We start from the raw sequence: 23,170 nt of genomic DNA on the forward strand, positions 1-23,170 counted from the left end.
GTTCTTTGCTTTTAGATATTTTCTGTACTTGAAACAAACCACCCCTGCGTACAATTTTAAAAAATAAATTATTTTTGCATGACAGCGTCTCTGCTTTTCTCTACTATCCGTGTGTGTTTCCATGCTGCTGCTGGGCTCCTGGAGGAGAGGTTTGAATCTACAGGACTCGTCAGCTGTGCAGGGTTAGCACCTGGCTACCGGAGAACTCAGAGTACATGCCTTTTGCACGCAGGGTTTAACAAGCATGATGACACTGTCCTGCCTGAACTGGCAGACAGTAGCAAACACTTTTGAACAGACTGGATGTCCTACAGCGCTCTTGTTTCAGGAGACGGTACTGTGTCTGCACTGCAGTCAAAGGGTGGTTGACATGGTCCGGGCTCCTTCTGTGTGGGTTTCTGCCAGGCAGACTTGCGTGAGCTCCTGTGAGCTTTGGGAGGGACCCCAGCTGGGGCCCAGCGTTGTTTGTGTGTGCTCAGTCTGCGAGGGGGATGCATCTGGTCTGGCCTGAAGGTTTGTGCCACTGTTAGTCACCCTTCAACCCGCACAAATGGTCCCGACTATCCAAAAAAGATGATTCTCCCGCACTCCCTTCCAAAGCACAAGACTAACAGTGATTGCAAATGGACTACAAAAATATATATTTTTAAAAATACAGCTCTAAACATTGTATAGCCACCTTTGGGTTGCTCCGGTTAAATATTCTGTGCCTATACTTTCAATTTCCTCTGCACAGCTTGGAAGGAAGGAACCGTTTCCTAAGACTTAAAGAGGCTTTTTCCAGAAACACCAGGCTACAGGCTCAGGAGAACAAACCAGACCAAATTCCAGCAGGCACGGCCAAGCCGTGGCTCGGCAGCAGGGTCCGAGGCTGGTCCCTGGCCGTTCCTGTCCGGCTTTGTGCTCCTGCACACCATCCTTCCCCAAAGCCAACCGAGCTGCTGGGTGCTGGCAGAGTGCATGTGTGCCCCCAGGCTTCCCGGGAAAGCCCTTTTGCTTTCTAAGTGCTGGGTCTAAACTCCTGGTTTAACTGGCCTCTCCTGGGAGCAGGAAAGGGTGTGCCTGGAAATGGTCCCTGGCAGATGATTGCACCGTGGCGGGGATAAATGTAGTGGGAAGCACTTTGCCCAAGGGCTGTTTCCTATAGAAATGTCCTATTGACAGCTGAGGCTGTCAGTGCTGCATGTGCAAACCCTGTGCCACAAGAGCAGCAGCCACTCATCTGCTCTGCGGTGCAGTGAGCTGAGGATAACTGGTTTGACTACGGTTGACTCCAGAAGTGCATTGCTCTTCTAAAAAATACATAAAATAGGCCAGAAGATGCCATTTTTATTTAAAGCTGAGAATGTCGTTTCAGTTTCTGATGCAAATTATTAAGACAGAGGCTTGTTTGTGTTGTTTCTTTTGGGTATCCAAGAGTCTGGAATTGCTGTAGGCTTAAACAAGGTGGAAACAGAGAGAGAAGCTCCTGGTACCTGTGGGACAAGGAGTCGATGTTTGGTTATGGGAACAGTAATATGGAAATTATATAGATTTCCTGCATTGACTTAGGGGGGAAGAGCTACAGATCCTTTCAGAGAGCAGCAGCCGCCGCATTTTGTGGGCATGACTTCCCAGGTAATGTCTGTATCACCTGCTTCATCCTTTCCACCACCCCCGCTGGGCTGCAGCCACACTGGGACGCAGCCCCTCGCTGTTGCGGTTGCTCTGCATTGTCCCCCAAGCCCTCCTGTCCCCCCCTTTCCCTGGCTGCCGCAGCCCCGGCTCTGACAGCTGATTTTGCAGCTCACTGCGGGTACTCTCTGTCCCCTGCCCCGGCCTGCCCTGCTCTGCCTTCTCCCCAGCAAAGGCAATGCTGCTCCTCTGCAGCAACTAATCCTGCCACAGCTCTGGTTTTGCCTCCGCTAAGCCCTCCCCTACTCCTCGGCTATGGCTGTGACAGACCTCCTGCAGCACTAAATCAATACCGTCTCCCAGGCTGGTTTTCTTCCCTTTTCTACTAGAGCACCCCTTTGGCCTCGGTTCCTTCTTATCTGTCCAGCCCAGCAATTCCAGCCGCAGCCCTCGCTCCGGGTTATTGCCCAGCCCAGCTGCTCCCATCTGTTTTTCATCACGTAACCTTTCCTTTAGCCTTAAATACTCCTTCTGCCCCTCTGGTTCACTGTCTCCTCCCCTCTGCTGCATGCGCTGGGCTTTTTATTTTTCCTCACGTGCATACTTTTGATACACACGGTCATTCATCATCATCTATTTGAGGCCACTCTACAGAATGTGCAGGTACTTAAACTTTGCTCCTCGTCCCCTACCACCACCGTTGACTTCACCCACTCAGTTCTTGGGAGCGCAAAGGCATTTAGCAGAATTTTTTTCTCTCTCACATTTGTTTTGATGAAATGTAATAAACGGTGCACAGAAAGTGGCTGTGGTTTCACCTGCAGTGAAACCTGCAGTTATATGCATGAACTTTGGTGAATCAGAAGTAAAATTAAATCTTGCTAGCAACCCCCTGCCCCCCAACTTTTGAATCAACCAATATTGTCTGAAGCGCTTATTTAGCTGTATGGAAGCACCTTTTACTGACCCGACCAGAGTATCCCACCTACATGGTGTAAACAAAGACAACATCACACACCATCAGTTTGCACCTTTATTTTTTAAAAATGAAATAGTCAAAGTACTTTCTTTTTCAAATATCGACACATAATATATTAACTTTTAATATTTACAGCGTGTTGCTGGGATGTTCTTGTAGAAAATGCATGCTTCTGGTCTGAAACCCAGAGCAAAATGCATCAGACCATTTAACTGCAGCCATATAACATAAACCTGTACAGTATCCAGTCACTATTCAGCACAGGAGTTAGAGCAGGAATAAAAAAATTGGGATCTATTGTTTCCTAGCAACGAGGCTGAGGCCATTATAACACAATTTCTGTTAAGATCAGAACCTCTAACTGGTGTTAGACAGAAACTGAAGATCTTGGCATACATTGTAAACATTTTTACTGTTGATGAGAAAGCTAAAACGGAACGTTACTTTGACATACATCGTATGCTATGCTTCTCTTTCTTGTTTATTGACACTTCTGCCTGAAGAGTATGAAGATTTTAATGTTTTATCATGGTTCATACAAGTAAAATACTGTCAAGGACACGATCTGATATACTAACATTTATTAAAAGGCTAAAGTCCACCACGAGATCTAAGGAAAAACTGGAAATTGTCAAACACATTTCCTTAGACAAATAATGGCAGGTGACAAATGCCCGGACAAATCCACAGCGAGTCCGACTCCACCGGTCCCAGTTTCTGCCGAGAAGCGATGCCTCCGACAGTCAGGGCGCTTTTGACCTGGTAATGTTTTGTATCAAGGATGGGTTTAAGTAACAGTCAGCATTTGACAGGGAAAACCCTTACGGCTGTCGGCGGCAGCCTGATCTGAGTGTCACCGCGTTGGATCAGCTGCGCTACGGCGAATCCCCCCCCCGAGCAAGCTAACACCCTGCCAGGGATCTGTCGATCTCTTTTTGCTCAGGCTCAGGTGGGAGCTCCTCTGCCTAAACCGCGTCCCCCTTCGGAACCGTGCCTTGGCTTCCAGCAGCACTGATGGCCATTGAGCACCTTGGAAAAGCTGCTGCTCTGTAACCCCGGCCCTGGTCGCTGGCGGAGCGGGGGGCTCGGCGGGCAAGGGAGCGCAGGGCGGGGATGCCAGAGCTTCGGGAGCGCTCACGGCCAACAAGAGAGGCCACGTCTACCTAGCTAGTGTACAACTGAGAGGACGTTAAAGAGCTCAGACCAAACAGCTAGGATGTGTATACCGAGATGCACATCGACCAGTTCATATATATTTATTTGGCTATGTTCTACATAGATATCTATATATATATATTTATACCTTTGAAATGCTCTAGATTTGCTAAATAAATATGAAAGCAAAGGAAACCTTACTTGTACACACTATTCGTTTGGCTGTCATAAAAAATATAGCATATTTCTCATGGTAGGTATTTGCTACAGGATAGTGTGCAACAGTGGTTTTATCTTATTTTATTTTATTTTATTTATTTTTTTCCACTTTCAGAACCTTGTTTGCAGTGCAGAATGCTAGCATCAAATTATCTGATCTAAATAACAGTATAAATTTCCACGCCATTATTCTTCTTTTTTGCTTTTTCTCATTTGGGTCTCTAGGCTATAGTGCAAAATTAAAAAAAAAAAGAAAAACTACAAAAAACAACACTGAGAAATTGGTCTATCTACTAGGAAAAAAAAAATGGAGACTGAAATATTCCCTGCCTCCATCTGAGGTTGTTCATGAACAAGATGGTCCAACGCTATTTGTTTGCTACCGTTCTCACGAATCACTGCTGGCTGGCCCCTGTGTAGCTACGACTTCAGTCTCCAGTGCTCTTTCGGTAATAACTCGTTTCTTTAGCACTGTCATCTCAACACGACATTTTTATTTAGTTTCCTAAATTTCTGAAACTGTTACGATGAAGGCGTTTTTTTGTTTTTTTTTTGCTTTTGTAACCGGGCCATGTAATGTCATGTGATTCTTTATACATCCATATTCTCATTAGAAATATTGTTCAAAAAGGTACCTTAGACTGCACCCAGGAACTGGGAAAATGCCAAATCTACTTTCAGTGACAAACTTGTAACACATTTCACTCTTTGACCTTTTGGCATAATATGAGAACAACAGTAATCAAGGCAGTATTAAAAAACACAGCTGTAGGTAATACAAAGTGCATTTCCCGCATATAATACAAATATAACTTTAAGAAACTAAAGGCACAAGCTAACTAAATGTGTATTACATACTAGAAATGCACAGTTCAAGGTAATTCTAATAGCTTCAAATATTTGTTTATAATGGATATTTAAAGCAGTTTGAAAATGATATCTCAGTAGTGAATTGCAAAAAAGTATAATTGCTTAAAATATAAGTAAAATAGACTCTAATATTGACATCTTGGATCAGTGATAAAATACATCATCACGTTTATGAATGCACTCTCTATATACAATTCATAAATTATTCTTCCGTTGATTAAAAGCGTATTAGAGGCTCAAGGATTCGAAGGTCCATTTTTAGGCTGGTGTGGAGGTATTCAAATTCTCCATGATTGTATGGAAAATTACGGAAATCAGAGCTGTCAAGCCCGGCTGTTGTCAGCTCCCAATTCTGTACATTAGTTAATGATGAGCCCGATCAAAATGTGTATGTGCAGGTTTTGGTCCACAATTCCCCCTGGCTGGGGAGTAGAGGGTGGTTTTAGGGGCCAGGCTCTCGCTCAGCCTGATCCTGCACCCTCAAAGCTGCGCTGGCTCCCGGGGGAGCGGAGGGAGTCTGGAAAGAGACGCTAATGGTGTGAGGCTGAGACCCGAGTCCAAAACCCTGGGGGGGTTCAGGTCTCAGGTGCCAGTTCAGGCTCATCTCTAACTTTGGTACAGTCTGCTCCACTTGCCCAAAAACAAGGGAAAAAAGAAAACTGGAAAGAAAGGAAGAAAGACAAAGAAAGCACTTTGTTAGCTTCAGTAAATATGAGCAGAAATTGTTTCAATATATTTACTATGTCTGTTTTGAAAGAAATGTGCAATAACATCACTGTTACGGATACACAGGCTCTATAACAAGACTTCTAGCTCCCTCTGAAAGTCAGTAAAGGAAATCTGCTTACCCGTCCCCCCCTCCCCGTGTGCCCTCCCATCCCGATAATCAGGTCTTTTAAAAATGACAAGCTGAAAGAAGGATCACCTACTCTGCTGTGAAATAACTGTGCCAGCAGTGCATGATACCTTGGGAAATAAAAATTTCTGCCCATGCAATATAATGTTTTTCTATGTGCTCTAGATATTGAGCTGAAAAGTGAAGAGTCATCCCCAAAATGTTCTACGTTTATCAACATATTTACTATCCACACTTAGGTTCATCAACTCCCAACCCACCAATCTTCTTCAGACTGGAAAAAATGAGTAATACAACAGGATTATTAATTTGAGATGAAAAGAATGCGATGCCTAAACCCAACAACACTGCAATTTCCAAATGATCTGTGAGAAGACGAGTCCTGGCCCAATGACTACGGACAGGACTGATCCTGTTGTTACGGCTTGTTGTTACTGCACCGTGTGGGCCCTCCCAGCTGGGTAACGAGGGTTGTCCCAAAAGCCCTGAGTTAAAGCCCAGTCTGGAGCACACTGATGTCAGTGGAGAGGCTCCTGTCGACCACAGTGCTCGCAAAGCCCTCCTTTGGCCAGCCCTGACGCCTGGCTGAAGCCCAGCGGCGCGGTGGCACCCTGCACCCCTCCGCCAGGAAGATCAGCAGCTCTACGTGTGCTGCCGGACTCCAGCATAACCCAGTGCCGAGGGAAACCTCGGGAGAGAGGCCCCCACGTGCAAAAGTAGACGCAACATGGTGTTTCGTCACCGAGTGGCTGGGAGGTGGCTACGGCTGAGCAAAGCTGAAGGCCATACGGGACAGCCTTTCTGTACTGTATCCAATACAAGTCGGGTTTCCCAGGTTAGAAAATCCCTTAGATCATAGCTGTGAGGAATGACATATGCGGGGTTGGTGAGCAACTGCGAAGTTTCCATACACAGTCTGGTTTCTGTATGCAATCCCTTGAACTTACGGGAGATCTCACTGGGATAAAAACTACCCAGTAAACACGGGTGGCAGAATCAGGCTCTGTAACCTTTTAAATAATTGGTGAATTATTAAATCAACAACAACAAAAAAGTCGCGTTTCTTTAGAAGAAGGCAGAGCACGCTGCGCTCCCCCCTACCCCGCAGGGATGTGCGGTGTCACCCCGGGCACCTTGCGCGCAGGTTGCGCTGCTCAGCTGTCAGGACTCTGCTTCTGAAATTTTTGAATACTGCCACACAAGAACTAAAAATCGTCACTGTCATCTCTCAAAGAGTTAAACGAACAATATTAAAATACCATCTTCTGTCACATTTAAAGGCAGTTGGATATGTTTTTTCCTCTATATTTATATATACAGAGTTCTGATCTAGAAAAACCAATACAATAAACCATTTTACGTTTAAAAACAGGCAGTCTTTGGTGACGCAAAGGCAGAGATTTTCTTTGTTACCTTCTGCCTATTTCACTCTGTCTCATAAAGTGAATATTATTGGCACTGTCAGAAAGTTCGAGATACTGCTCCACAGATAAAACAAAATATCCATCGTAGCCTTGTACCCGCCCAGTGCTTAAAAGCTGCTGTTTCTCTCCATCTGTCCATGCCCTAATACCTTCTTCCCCTTCCTGCAGCCGTCTCTGCTCCTTAGTCCAGGCCTGAGCCACGGCTCTCTGCCTGGCTATCTCCAAGACATGGTTCTTTTCTTCTTCCACCGTTGTTCCATACCGAACGTTAAAGCACAGCGCGCCGTGCTGGAGCTGGATGTCAGCAAAGCGTCTAGTCCTCCCGTTGATCACAGAAGTCATCTGCGACACTGTGACGTTGACGCCATTCTCCAAGATGCGTCGTCCTCCGGTGTTGCCGATTAGGGTCAAATCTTCTTCCAAAGACCCCAGCTTGATGAAGTAATGCGTGTCTCGTCCCTCTATGGTGAAATGCAGGTTCTCCAGATAGTGAGCGTTGTTGAGGATGGCAGCAATGCGCCGGCTGTCCTCGTTAGCCACGCCTATAATGTCAGCTGTCACTATACCATCCTTTATAGCGAATTTGATGCCTTTTCCGAATACTGAAGGAATAGCTGCAAATCTCGGTTGCTTCACTCCCTCGTAGCACTTGCCATCGCTATACCTGGGTGTCATAGGAAGTTGATCCAAGGATATAAAGTTTCGGAGTTGCTTTTGTAGCTCACACTGAATACCAAGGATAGTCTGGAAAAGAAAATACCAATAGTTTGCAGGCGAGGCATCTTGCAGTTCATTATAGTGCCTCACAGACCCTACTAATCTCTTAATTGCTTAGAATGGATCTTTAATTTGTTTGGAAAACATTGTGCACATCTACAGAGCCTGGGTGTACGCACAGGCTCTCTAATCGCCTAAGGTATTGCTTTCTGTCTCTTGGACTCCTGCGTTTCTAGAAAACAAATGGAAAACATGTTTATCACAAATGCTACTTTTGTATTTATTCTTCCTTTTTTTCCTTCCCCCCCCCTTGAATTGTTACTCTAATAGCTGGTCTTTCGACTCTTAGGCGTGGGGAAACCTGAACTCAAAGCTGTGCTCTTTCGCATGATTCTGTGCTTAGTCTCTGTGCGTCTAATTATGTCTTCTGTAAAATAGCAGTAACAGTTTTTATAGCCCATTCTTTAAGGAAAGCAGGCTGTGAAGGTCTCAAGACACTAGAACAACGGGAACCACGCAAGTACATCAGATCTGTAGATCTTGCTCCCCATTGAGGCTAAAAAAACCTCACTCTAACCACCTATTTGTCTTTTAACACTATACCTATCACTACACTTTTTCTGTGCCTTTGTAATAGCTTCGTTAATATCTCAGTAACAATTTTACATGGACATGCTCCTACATCTGGAACAAGCTCTGACCCTCCAGCCCTCTGCACTTTGTGCAGTCATTTGTGCATGGGAAAAGAAGTGTGTGAAATGCTGCTAACATGAACTCACACCACCTTATACTTCCTTTTCCTGACTACATTAGAGGAAAGGCATCTTTTCTCTCTCATCTTTGCAAACTCATATTTCTCTGTTAACAGATCCTTGTATGGCCAAATGCAAAACATGAACACCTGCTCAGACTATCGGTAGTTGGTCCTGTTGCAGTTAAATTGATTGCTAGACCCTGGTAGCCGCTGCATGGCTCTTCTTTACTGAAAATAAGCCCTGGAGCAAGGCTGAGTTTTACAGATTCCTCTACAAATCCATAGCAACATTTCTGTTTTCCTGCAATAATTATGCAGAGGTACAGACTTGTAAAGCTGTTTATACCCTCAGTGATTTTGCATCTCTTGTGGCATCTTTACTAACAAAGATGAAAATCTGCGGTTTTAATTTTTTATTTCCACAAAATTTTTTGTAGCTTTTTCAATTTTCAAACACCTTTATCCTTTTGTCTATCCTGCCTCTCAAATTTGGATGGTTTCTCTGTAAACAGCTGCAGTTTCTTCACTGTGTTCCTAAGAGCTTCTCCTTAAAACCCTCCTCTGCTCTGATGCCTGTACATAATGTGACGACATTAAACTTTCTAGCATTGTTAGACTATTTGCCTTGCCTATAATGTTGAAAGACACAGTCACATTGTTTCCTTGGTCTCCAACATTTTATAATCAAATTCCTTAATTTAGTATTAGAAGCAGCTGAACAGAGTTTTTGCTAACCTTTCCAGGATCCCACTCTTGAGTTTTTGTTTGAAGCTGCAGAAGTTCGTATGTTGTCTCCAAAGCTTCTATCTCTGGTTTTGGGAATCCAGGTAGTACGTTGTGCAACTGGAAACCAAACAGCTCTAGCCAACTTCCAATGTCTACAAAACAAGAAAAGGATGCTGGCAATAAGGCACATAAATCCTAGAAAAAGTGAGGGTAGTCTGCAGAAATCCCAGCTATGCAGAAATAACGATTTCACATCAATTTATGTTTTCAGTACTGGTTACAGCACTTACTGTAGCAAACAAATTATTTGATTACAAAGCACAGCTATACTCAAATCGATAGTGTACCTTCTATCTATTTTTAATGGAAAAAATTCAAATTAAGCTGCCGCCATTCTTCCCCTAATTTTAGCACTTAGAAAAGCAGCAGAAACAACTATTAATTATTTTCTTGGTTACCATAAACGCTATAGAAAACAGAGCAAGCTCAGTAAGATGTTATCTATTGAAGAAATGACTGTAACATATGTAAGATTAGAGCCAAATAGTAACTTTGGATGTATGCAAAAGATTTCTGGAGTCTTGAATCCATACCAGAATTTGATCAAAAGTTGTGTTTTCATGAGAAGCGGGTTACTTTTACCTGTTGTATACTTAGCAACATCTTGGAGTCTGCCAACTGGGTAATTATTTTCAAATGAGTAGAGATTAAATGGTTGTGGGACAGCATTCAGGTGTTTCCATATATGATGATCTGGTGTCGTCCACCGACCAGCAATGACATCATAGTCCCGCTGACCCAGATGAACTAATTTAGTAAGAGAATCATAGAGCCCTCCATGAAAACCAATGATAACCTGGAAATCTGGATTAGTGTCCTGGTAGATCTCTCCATATGGGGTGTACAAAATTTCTTTTATGACTTGGCCCCGACTGCTAAATACAGCTAGAGGTGTTCCAGTGTTATCACAAGCAACATAATATTCTTCCCCACTGCTTAATTCCATTGCAATGAGATGACCTTGAAGATCATAATATAGGGATGTTATTTCCGAGCTAGTATGATTGTACAAGTGAGTAACTCTTATTGGGTTGGAGAGATCAGCATAGAAGAACTGTAAGTGTTGTCCTAGGCTTGATTTGCTTGCAACTCGTCTTCCAAGGCCATCATAACAGTATTGCACAGTCCAGCCAGACACTTTGTTGTACGCTTTGTTCAGCAGACCGTTAGAGTTGTACTCAAAGATCTCATTGCCTCTTTGCCTGAGAAAACCATCTTCGTCCATTTTATATTGAATTTCTCCAAGTCTGGTAATGCGATCTCTCAGATCGTATCTCAGAGGAGTGAGGCGCGCACTGTTTCCATGGCTCAGCAAGTTGATGTTGCCATTAAGGTCATAGCTGTAGCGCCACTGGGTTTTATCATTCACAGACACAGTCTGAAGTTGACCGTCAGCATCATATTCATAAAAATATCTTGTTATATTGGCATCTACACCGACGCGTATATCACAGATCACCATACGACCCATATTATCATACTGGATGGTCATCCAGTAAGCGATAGACTTGAGAATTTCATATTGTACTTCAATCACCTGACCATTGGCACTAAAAATTTTGGTATGTTTCATCACAGTGGTGGTTATAACTTGGTTTAAATCATAATTAATCACACTGAATTTTCCAAATTGTTCAGTCCTGCCAGAAACATCGACGTAGCGGTACAGATCTATGGGAAGAGGCGTCTCGTTTATCATGGCCTGCATGCTTGTGACACGGAAGTTGTTATAGCTGTAGTCAAATCTGGCGTTTACAAGCCCTTCTTCACTAAACCTGAAGATTTGGCGACCAATAAGCGGACCTGTCCAAAACAAATAGGGAAAAGGGGAAAAGCGAGAAAAATAATGAATTATGTCCACCGTGTACTCACCCTACAGATCTAGCACAGACAGGCGATGAACTCAAATATACCCTTAAGCCTTATTGCTTCTTGACTTTCTCAGAAAATACCATTAACTAAGAATATGTTAGATTATTCCCTCACAAACCTTTATTAATGCTTGCTCTACAAAATATTTATATTTTATTAACATTTGTTTAAATGAATGCTATTTTATTCATAATTATGATTTCTATTTACTTACAAGATAATTCTAAACTAAATTTATTTTACTTGGTGATTTCTTTCCTCATATAAACAGGCCTTTTGAATTTATGTTGTATTATGGTATGAACAGGGAAACTTGAAAACACAAACAATAAAACAACTTGATTTAGTATTTAGCAAATATCCACACAGTGGAATAAAAACAATCAAACATTATAAGAGCTATTCCATACCAAGCAATAAAAAGCAAGCTGTATTTCAAATGGGACAGCTATATATGCCTATAGCTGGACACAGACATAGAGATATACACACATATTTTTCTATTGAAACATAAAATATAAGAACTTGTAGACATAAAAATAATGGAACTCCATGACAGGTAATTGCAGGATCAGGGCCAAAAACTTTAGCAAAGTAGCCACAGTTACACAAACCTGTTTGCCTGTATCTGATGGTACAGATGAACCCATCATGCATTAAATGTATTGTTTTGATAACCCCAGAAGATTCCTCGTAGGTGAATGTGACTTGAGTAGTATCATAAAGTATTTCTGAAAGTCGGGACTGTTTGGTGTATTTGTAAAGGACTCTGCGTCCTGTCCCAGGATATAAGGTTTGCAGAAGCCGACCGTCTCTGGTGACGTCCTGTATGAAAGCCGCATTGCTGTCCGGAGGGGTGTAGATGTTGCGGTAGTACCCGACGGACAGCATGGTTTGCAAGGCATGGCGCACCATGCTCGGCATGGTGACCGAGAGCAGGTAGTCGGACTGGTCGTACTCAAAGATGTAGCGGCGCTGGCTGTGCAACAGGAGCATCACGGACTGCAATCAAACAGGAATGGCAGTATAAGTGGCTGATCAAGCAAATGATTATTCATCTAGTGAGCGCCTGAAGGTTAAGGAAATGCTGAAACAACCATCCACTCTTGTAGGTTGCTCTTACTGTCTGTACAATTCCAAGTGAAGCTTTCAGCTCCAGGAGACCTGGCCAGCAAGATGGTACAAAACAGGAGGAGAATAATAATAAGTCTAGAGGTAAGGACCTCCAAACTGGAACGCAGATGTGGCTCTCAGTAGCATTTCAGCCTCATGCTGACTTGCTATGTTGCTTTGAAATATTTAGGTCATCCTCCCAGGACGCAAAACCAGAGGGAACCTCTTCCTCACACACAGGCAGAGCATCTGCACCAGCAGATGTTTCTAGGGGAGGTGGAAGGGGAAACTTTCAATGGTGTGTACAAGGTGTTTAGCTTTTATTGGCACTCCGCATATCTCTACCACATACCTACCCCTTTTTCTGTATGTCTTCTATTAAATGCACATTGCCCCAGAGGTCACCGTATCTCCATGCTTACAGATGGATGAAAACAGTCTGCAGGTTCTTTGGTGTGACTACTTCTATCTCTGTTTTTTAGTGTTTACAAAGAATGTAATTTCTACACAGGTACTTGATATTCGCCCTGTGTTGGTTAATTGTGGCTGGTCAATGAAATCTGGTTTGTTTGTTTGGCAGATGAATGTGCAAGCATGGCAGACATTTTTCTGTGCAAATTTAAAGTTTGGGTTCTGTAAACCTTTTCACCAGTCATGTGCAAAGTCACGGTGTCACAGAGTACAAGCCCACGGGTGAACAGACACTGTTGACACAAGCATAATGAAAACACAGAGTGAAAATGTCTGCGGGACCTTTGCAGCCTTCCCCCAGCTCCAGTAAGTGGCTTGGCTGGACCAGAGCACTGCACATCCTTGCCACACTGAGCTGAGACGGAGCGTGGACACTGCACAGTTCTTAGCTCACAGCCCAAGCCTACCAGGCACATAAACAAATTTGTCAGGCTTCTGCATGATTGAGACATCATGCAAAACAAAGTCTTAAGAGGAACAGTGTGACCGCTTTTTCATAGAGCATTGGGCAAAGAAATCAGAAAAAAAGGCTTTTTTTTCCTCTAAGCTCAAAAATCTTCTCTGGGAAGAAAACACTGAGAGCTGAGCCCTGCAATGTGTCAAGCAACATTGGCCCTGAGCCACTGACAAATAACCCAAGCGCTTATTCAAAGAACCAAAGATAGGCTCAGCCTTGGCCATCCTCTCTGCACCCCCAGCCCCCCGCCCTCCCAAGATGTATTTCTTCCTGCCCTTGGTGAAGGACATCTGTCACCTGTACACAAGCCAGAGAGCACCAACATATGCCACCCGCAAGTTGTCCTCTGCCAACTGGTGACGACAGACCTGTACACCGAGCTTTTTCTGATCGCTTTATTGCTGGTCTGCCAAGCATTTCTAACACGCACCGTGTTTATTTTGTTTTCACCTTCAGTCAGGAGTCCCCAGTCTGCAGTAAACCACTGGCTGAACTCTCTCCTAGCGCTGATGTGACGCCTCTCTCTATATACTGCTCCCGGGCCTGTTTTTAAGCTGTCTGCCATTGACAGAGTATGAATAACAAGATCAGAAACATCTCTAATATAACTTTAGTGCCCCTGTGTGCCATTTTTACAGCACTTTGTGGCTTTTCCACTTTTGTCCAGGATAGTAAAAGGCTAGACAGTACAAGGGTCGGAGGCTTAGTATCCTCTCTAGCCTATTAGAGGATACTGTAAAGAGAAAAAAAATTAATTCCCAATTAATCCTAATAATATTACAATAGATTTTTCAACTCTTTGCACAAATTGGGTTCTAATTGTTTTAAAGGATTTCAGAGGGTAGCTCACAAAACATCCAAAAAGCTGTCATTTTATAAAGGCAACCGGAGCCTGGTCAACCACGTAATGATTGATGCCGCGTGGTATATTGAGACAAACAGCCAGTGGCAATTACTTGGAGCTCTACTGGGAATAGACAGAAATGCTGAGCATCACCACTAGATGTCATTTCTGTCCAACATACACACGCAACCGCTCATCTCTTTTGTCTGGTGGTAAATGGCAGGATTTTGGAAGCAAGCTTGGAGAACTCAGGAGATTTTATAACACCATTAACTAACTGAGAAAAGTGACCAAAACAAGAGGAACTGAATCCCGTCAGTAAAAATTATTTACAGTGCTACTATCATAGTGCTTTTTAAAACCTAAATTATTGGAACTAATTTTGGAAGGGGGAGAGATTTTTGAAGATGTACAATTAACTCATCAAGTGCTAAAAAATGAAGAATTAAATAACTATGAATTGGAAGCGAACTGCATAATTGATTTTTTGATAAAAGGAATTGTTGGGTCTTATGAGGTTTCAGACAACCTTTAGCAATCATTACATAATTAACACCGTGAGTTATTGACTTTAATGGAGCCACAAAATAATATTTCAATGTCTAATTTTGACAGCGAATTCATCTTTCTTTGGCACAAGGAACAAACAGTGATGAAAGTACATTAAATAGCTGGGAGATTATGTCCATGGTGTATATGACTTTCAATAATTTTAATGACAAATTACAGCATAACCCAAGCCTGCTGCTACCCGAACCAGTAAGATTTTGCCATTTGCTTCTACTAGATCAGGATTCGGCCACTTGCGTAGAATTCCAGAATAACAGTTTTAAGTTATATGACTTCATTTATAAGCTCATTTTAAACTAAGAACAGACAAAGTGGTTTGGAAAGATAAGAAGCATACATCTTTCCAAAATTACGGTCCATTAGGCCCAAAGAAAAAATAAAAGATTCCTCCAAAAGGCACATTGCCCAGATATTTGAAAGCTGTACTAAATGCCTGTTTACTTGCAATTTGCAGAAGAGCAAACAGACAAAAGAAGCCCTGACAAATTTATCTGAACCAAACTTCTGAAGCTTCCAGGGTTTGCCAATCTTATTAACAGGTGCAAGAACCATACTGCAAGCAGACAAGGAAGGAATCACATTTTTATGCATTCTCCAGTCTAAATCGTTTTCTTCTCTGGGTTAGGTTTAAGTTTTTTGAGGATCAAGCTTAAACACATTCAAAATAAGTACAGCAAAGTTTATCTTAAAAGTACACATTTGGAACTTTTTAATATAGAAATAACTTCAAAGTCATTGGATTTCCTGCGTGTAATACCCCCTATCAGTTTTACCTCACCCGCCCCCTCCTAGCCTTTCCCTGTGGTTAACGGGTTCAGGGGAAATGTTCTGCAAACACAGGGTATGTTGGATAGTCCAAGACGTTGCTATTAACAAAAAAAAGCTTAAAAGGATGCTGTTTGAATACGATTTTACACTAAGTTCTGAAAGCTTTAAAAATACAGATTGGCTTTTTGGTTTTGAGAGACAAGACCAAATGAGATGCTTCTACAGATGAAGATGCTGTTCCTCCTTAGTCTGTGCAGCACTGATTCCCCCATTTTGTGACCATTACCTATAAGCATAAATGAAAATTACTATACTCAGGCAATTTAGACACGAAGTCACTATAAAAGCAGAGCAATAACTCATTTCATATTGAGGTTCCCCCCCACCAATGGCCCTCATAAATACTGAAGTAATCTGTCTCCTCACAGGATCAATCCCTTTTTTACAGCGCAGCACTGAATAGGTGCAAGCTTGTACTCGCTGGCTCATAATTTTGGCTTAAAAGAACTGTGTTTGTGGGAGCAAAAAATTCCCTTTCAGTGACTGTTATATTTTTGACTACGTTATACAGAGTAGCAACATGTTTTTCAGCAGTGAGAGTGTCCTTTGTTCACTTGAACTTGGACTGAGACCAAGAAGTCATTTTTACCTACCAACTAAACAAACCTGAGGTGCTGATAACTTTCTTCAGAACTAAACTACGGCAGGTTTGAATGGGTGACATGTAGGTCTAAGCATGTCCAGAGACATTTTTATGTAGTTATGTAATTGTACGCATTTTCTGTTTAAAAAGTCTTAAATACTCTTGCAAGAGGTAGCATTATAACATAGTTCACAATATAATATCTATACAAAACCAAATAATTTTGCCTGGATACAACAATCCACTTTTTAAATGATTTACCTTTTCTAAATATGTGTAACTCCATATTTTACCATCTGCCCACGTTCTGGAAATTATGTTCCCACTTGGATCATACTCCATTTTCTCAGTCCAGGTTCCTCTTTGGATATAGGTGACTAATCCAGAATGTGAATAAGTGATATTGACCTCATTGTACTTGCTGATGGGTGACCATAAAATTGGGCGTCCTGTCTGGTCATACATAATCCGAAGAGTGAATTTTCGATGATCATCATAAATCTTTCCTGTTCTGGTCACATGATCGAAATCAATGGAGAGCAGGTTTCTGTTGTGGGCCTAAACACAAAGATACAGTAAGGTAAGAAAACAATGCATCTTAATTACACACAACACACACACTTCTGTGTCAGCTCTCATCACGATGCGCAATGGTTTAACATTATGATGGAGAATTTAGGCCTTATTAAAGACAAGAAAATAGAAAAATATTCAGATGAGAAACAGGAGGACCAAGAAACAAAATGCTGCTTGCATTCAGTGTTGTTATACTTTGCATTACAGGATGCTTCCTACTTCCATGTGCTCTCACCTCTGCTCTCACCTTTTCCTAAGTTTTTCTTCTTTCTTCTCAACTTTCATCTCTCTGTGGATGGACTTTTTGATTCCAGCCGAAGATGTGTAGTTAAGCCCACAAATTAACAAAGATATCATATCTCACATCCTCTCTCTTAAGCTCCGTTAACGTTGACAGGTCAGCTACCGCTCTGGGATAGCCCACGCCAGGTCGCATACTGATGCCGCAAAGCAAAGAGCTGTGCTTGCGGCTCCCGAAGACCCTGCTCACCCTCATACTTCTTCACAAAACCACCCCACTCCCAGAGCTCATGAAAGCCAGTGGCAGTGGTGCCTGGTGCCAGCCACAATCCATAATCCTTGTTGCAGCGCTCTCACCACATTTGGGACCTGCAACATTTGTTAAACTCGCCGCGTCCGACAGACTAACAGAGTGACTGTGCTACGGTCTGTTAACATTTGCGGTCCAACAGGAAAATGCGGAAGGGCAGCCCAATTCTCAGTTTGGAATCACGTTCAAAGCTGAGCCAGATTCATGAAGACAAAATATATTTATCCAGTGCTTTCATCATCTTCCTCCTTACATCATTCAGTCACTGGGCAATCACTGTTAAACTCCGTTAAATCAGAGACATAATTTAGGGAACCATAAGACATTGTTCATTGACTTGTCTTTTTCAGATCAATGCTCAACGCGCTCATTGTATTAATCTACTGCATTTTATCTAATCACTTGTATTAATCTATTCCAATTAATAAATTCCTTACAGCAGAGATGATGTCAGTGCAGGTGTTAGCACAGTGCACAGCACAGTGCTTGCTCCTCACTGAGGCCTGGAGGGATAGCCGTAAAGTAAATGGTTAAGAATACCCGTTTAATAATTCAAGCTGTGATCATATGGTGGTAGTGATTAGAAAGAACTTTTTTTTTCTTTCCCCTTTCTGTTTTTAGATACAAAATAATTTGAAAATCTAGAAGAAGCAGGTGTTTTTTCTTCAACTGCCGTTCCTGGGGTTTTATATACACACATGTCTAACTTTAATAGTGTTCATTTACAATAGCTGTAAAATACCTATATACCCCTGTAGACTGCTGTAACTATTACAATTTATGCTCTAATGATAGTTAAGGAGCCCAAGTAAAATGTGATGCTCGGTTCAACTATATTTGCTTGTATACAGTCTGATAGATTAAGTTTATTGTAATATATTTCTTTGCAAACTTCTTGCAATTTCTGAAAACAAATCCTCTTGGTGGTAAAATAACTGAAAAGCAAGCAGGGGATATACTCTGGCTCATATTCATTTACTGTCTATGTACATATTTAATGTTCTTATTGCTATTATTATTATTATTATAGAATGCAGTTAGGAGAAAGGAAAGTCTTGAATACAAATTACTAAATCTAAATTTCAGGGACGATACAACAAATAAGAATGAAAACCAAACAGAGGCAGAAGTAGCAGTGAAGTGGAGAGCAGCAGCATTTGAAAGCTCACAGAGTTAAAATAAGGTTTGGGTGGATGCCATTACTTCCCTTATATTCCACATTTTATGTCTCATTTATTTACTTTCTTATATTAGATTTAAGTTAAATTTAACACCCTTCTCAAGGCAAGACAGGACGATACATGGGTAGCAGGCCTCATTTCAATGTTGTCACTGAAAAGCTGATTTCAAATCCCAGTGGCTTCTTAAAGACGACTCCTCCAATGTAATACAACGTAGTAAGGAGCCCCTGTGAGAGGCTGGGGCTCACGTATTCTGTTACAAGCCAGGGAAAACTGGTTTCTGAAAACAACGTCAGGTCAGAATTTCAGCTGATGAAAACAGGGAGAAAATTCAGCTGACTTCAATAATAATCTTAGTAAGTGCATAAAAAGATGTATTTATGATATATTTTTAAACTTTCGTTGGCTCTACTTCCACTAGTGAAATTTTGCAGTGTAAATAATCACATAAATGTGCACTTCTCTTGACTTTCATTCTGAAACCTAAACTGTCTACAATGTGTAAATGAGATGAGATGATTGTATTATTTCCTTGTCTGTGTTTTGATTTGAGTCAACATAAACTGATACACACTGGCAGAGGATTTGGTCCTATCATTAGAACTTGCTCTAAGACTGGTAAATAAAGGGCGATCATTTGCTAAATGCAGTAATAAACATGGCTGTTAAAGCCTGTATCTGCAGGACTTTTGAATTAAGGCCAGCGAGTTACTTCCTTTTTTGTTATTTAAAAAAAAAAAAAAAAGGGGGCAAAAATAAGTAAGACTGGCCAAGCATTCAATTTTCAATTTCATAGATATTCAGTTATAAAACCTGGACTGCATCCAATGCCAAGTTCCTCTAAGTTATGCAAAAGCCAGGAGGGCACAGAGCTGCATTCTAATCAGTACGTTACTATGCATCATGCTCACTGGTTTTAACAACAGCCTTTGCTTCATTTTTAGAAGTCAATTAAAACAGCAGTTCAATTGATAAAAAAGAACTCTTGCTAGATTAAGATTGATGTTAAAATGCCTGATTGTACATAGATTTATTATTAATATAAAATGCATACATGCCTACAGACTGTTTTATATACTTTGAGGAAGCACCAGGGCAGGCAGTTCTGCACTTCAAGGAAACCTGTGATTAATTCCTGTTTCCCACATTGATTTAGATATTGAGATAAAGTTAGATGTCTGTTCTAGCATTTCAGTTAACTTACTCACTTCTGCTCTATTTCTAGAGCAGGGAATTCGCACCATGCAAAAATCCCACTTTTTAAAACGCAACGTTTACAGCATTATTCAGAACATGCTAACAGTGGCCTCTTTCCAAAACTGGAAATAACACTTATAGAGTGACATGCTTTCAAGATGGTTGCTAATTGCGATTAAGAATTAAAAATGTTAGGACCAGGCAGAGAAGGAAAAGCTTTCTTCTTCTCAACTAGGTCATCCTTTACCTCATCCCCAGTTACCTGCCTTCTAATTTATACCTCTTAGCACTCAAAGCCGCTTGTTTCAATGATGGTATCAGGACTGATCTCTAAGTAACATCTTTAAACCTCATTTCTATGCTTTTTTTTCCCCCCAGAAAACTCTTTCACTGTGCTGTTTTTCTTTAACTGAGGGCTCCTGCAAGTCTGTTCATTTCCATTGAGAACTAGTCCAATCCCCAGAGCTTTTCTTTACACATATTTTCAAAGTTCAGCATAGTTCTTTCTGCCCTACATTGCAAGCTTTCTAACACACTTCCTATTATGCCAGTCATGGCATATTAAGTGTTTAAAAACTTTCTTTTTAAAATATAACTCACTAGAAGTTTTCAGAAGGTCTCACCAGAACCTCATCCAGCATAAGGGCTTCTAATGATGCTACATTTTTTTCCCCAGCAGTACTCAAGGATCTGTCAACAGTAAGCCCTAATTCCCTTTCATTATTTGGCATACTGCTTCAAACACACTATATGATGGTATTTTTGCTCCTGCTGTCCTGCATATTTCCTTTAATCACCAAGGAAAGAGAGCGGTCTCTGGCTAAATTCTGCCGCTCCTTTGCCTTCCTCCCCAGCTGCGCTGTTCCAGCTCCTTCCACCTCCGCTGACTCCCCACTCCATCAGCATCCCATGCCAACTTCTCAGTGCTAAAGCTGAACTCCAGGACCCATATATTTCACCTATCCTCCAAAGTCCTTCTTATTGGCAGTAACAGCCTCGACAGTCCCTTTGTCCCTTTCTCTTGTGTCTATTTACATGGTGTACCCTATGCGCAGAATATTTCTCCTTTCCACTATCGAATCCTCATTTAATGTGCTACCCCACTAGGTTCCCTCCAGCCTTGCCCTGACAGCCCTCAGACAGATGGTCCTAGAGCTCAGTACAGTCAAGGGAGGGGAAAACATTGTAATACAGGCAGCTGACTTGTCCTTCTGAGTAGGCAGGGACAATCCATAAGCCCCCTTGATCTTAGGTAGGTATAAAAAGACACAATTTGCAGAAATAACAACGCAATGGTCAACTGCTGTGATGCTAGTGGATATTTTTGGAAGGACAGAGAGTATAAGACAGCAGCACATCAAAATCATTTGTACACTTCAGCTTCACCTTCCATCATCTCACTGGATGAAGATGAAGGAGGAGAAGGAGGAGTACACGAGTGGTTCTATGCATCAACAGACTGATCCAGAGGCAGGTCAATCAGTTGAGCTCTGGATAGCTTCAGTGTTGCAGTATTTCAATGAACATCTTATGCCTCCAGCCAGAATCCATTTAATCCTGACCGGTTTGTGTATTTCCTCCCTTTTTTGGCAGGCAATATTAGGGATCATGCAGAAGCAAGTGAAAAAGAGTGAAAAGAACCTGCAATCAATTTCAACAATAGAAATAGGAAACCTGTGCAGGATGAAGTACTTATATTAAGTATAACTGTCATGAACAACTTGGCCCTGGCAATGTAAGCAGAATAGATGACTGACTACATCCTTTCCGTTTAAGATTTTATTACATAAGATCCTTAAAGAAAAATGTGCCATACAGTTATTTAAGCACAAAATCACACAAAAATCAGTTGATTAGGTAACGTGAGCCATGGAGGCCATAGTTTGCATCCTGCCATCTTAACACACGTTTGCCACTGTAATAAGTTCAGCTGCCTCCCTAGACAGGGCTATGAGGACTCACGCTACGCTAGAGAGGAGGCAGTCAGAGGATGGGAAAGAAAAACTAAGCGAAGCTTTTCCCCACTTGCAAGATGCTAACAAAGTAACTGTGACTGTCAAATCTGAGAGATGTCCTTTCAAACAGGTGTTTCACATGCAGTGGCCAGTCTGGCCAGATCATCCAAGTCTTGCGTTTTTGACGGATCAGACCCGTTGAAAACCAAACAGATGACACGCTTTTAAAAAATATATAGTATCTCATAACCAAAAGACAATCCAGAGATTTTAATAACCATCTCTGTATTTTCAGAGCTAACAGATGTACCTTCAGAGATAATACCTATCCAGAAAGGTTGTAGCTAATAATGCAGTATTTTTAAGGCCAAAATTCCCAGTTGTACTACTGGTACAGGCATTTTAAGGGGTATTCATGTGAAAAACAGAACTGATTTCATAAAAAACCTGTTCTGCAAGGTAGCAGTCTCTTTGAGCCTTAGTGTTGTTACCTAATTAAATGCTGAATGTTGACCATCTGTCATTGTAATCTGTGAGTTCTCCTCACAGATAAAAACAAACCATGGATGCAATGTTAAAGTAATTCTTTGTTAGAGCCATAGTGTAACCCAGCCAGAGGGAGTGAGGGGGTTTGAGAGCGTGTGGTAGAGGCCAGAGCACACAGCCTGTCTGGATACACAGGGAGGCTCTACATCACTCTGGCTTGCAGCAAAAGCTCTGGCCAGGACACCCAAGGTGTGCCCTGCGAGACCCTCTGCCCCAGGCAGGGGCTGGCACCTGTTATTTCCCCCAGAAGAAAGAGGGTCGATAGATCTGAGAGAAGCAGAATGTGGCTGCAGCTCTGCTGCTGTGCCAGAGTAACTATGCATCATCCTTTGCTCACAGCTTCTTCCAAAGCCATAATGAAGTTCTTAGTTGAAAAAGAAGAGGAAGGAAAAAAGTAATTATGTCTCGAGGTCAAGTCTCACAACCAAAATCAAACAGAGATCAAACATCCCTGCGACTGTCGGAGGAATTTGGTTTTGAAATTCATGGCTGGGGCCCACCATTGATACAACCTTTCCATTGCTCTTCTTACACAGTAGAATATTTCAACATGATTTTAGTTCAATGGCTTTCAAAGGGAACACTGCACTTCACACAAGAGGAAGCCTTACCCTTAGCCTTCTCTCAAACGTGGAGATGTTGCCTTTGGTCTGCTCCCTCCTTTGCCTCCATTCAATGAGATTTGAGTTATGCTCTCCAGGAAGGGAGATATTGCACTTCCCTAAAGTGGGGCTGACAACCCCTGCTAGAATATGAGGCTCCGTGTTAAGCGTGATTTCCATTCCACTGGCAAAGGTGACTCTCAGAGACCCATCTGGGCTGACCCGGTAGATATTCTGCGTGTTATCTGTCAAAAAACAACAACCAAAAATAGGCAACAGAGAAAAGTTCAGTTCTCCAGATTTACAAAGCAAATGTTAGGTGCAAGAGGGCTTTGTTTGTCCCTAGATTACAGACAGCTGAACATACACCAACTGCAGTGTGATTTTTGCAACCTGTGACCTCCAGGCCTTCCCATGTCTAAAGAGCTTTTTATTACATTTGGCCTGATGA

General features: G+C 42.0%; 1 protein-coding gene across 9 annotated transcripts in view; it reads right to left on the bottom strand.

Annotated features, from left to right (window-relative positions):
* Positions 1–2,634: 2,634 nt before the first annotated feature.
* The window catches only part of TENM1 (teneurin transmembrane protein 1), a 940,180-nt gene continuing 919,644 nt past the window's right edge, over positions 2,635–23,170 (bottom strand). For all 9 annotated transcript variants that reach the window (XM_076347340.1, XM_076347348.1, XM_076347344.1 and 6 more), the window contains 6 exons: positions 22,729–22,964; positions 16,374–16,670; positions 11,861–12,248; positions 9,957–11,177; positions 9,324–9,466; positions 2,635–7,861 (listed from right to left, as the gene is read on the bottom strand). In XM_076347340.1, the coding sequence (XP_076203455.1) occupies positions 7,103–7,861; positions 9,324–9,466; positions 9,957–11,177; positions 11,861–12,248; positions 16,374–16,670; positions 22,729–22,964 (3,044 nt within the window). In that variant the 3' untranslated portion in view covers positions 2,635–7,102. The remainder of the gene's footprint in view (positions 7,862–9,323; positions 9,467–9,956; positions 11,178–11,860; positions 12,249–16,373; positions 16,671–22,728; positions 22,965–23,170) is intronic.

Source organism: Aptenodytes patagonicus, chromosome 9 (assembly GCF_965638725.1).
Source record: "Aptenodytes patagonicus chromosome 9, bAptPat1.pri.cur, whole genome shotgun sequence".
Lineage (NCBI taxonomy): Eukaryota > Metazoa > Chordata > Aves > Sphenisciformes > Spheniscidae > Aptenodytes > Aptenodytes patagonicus.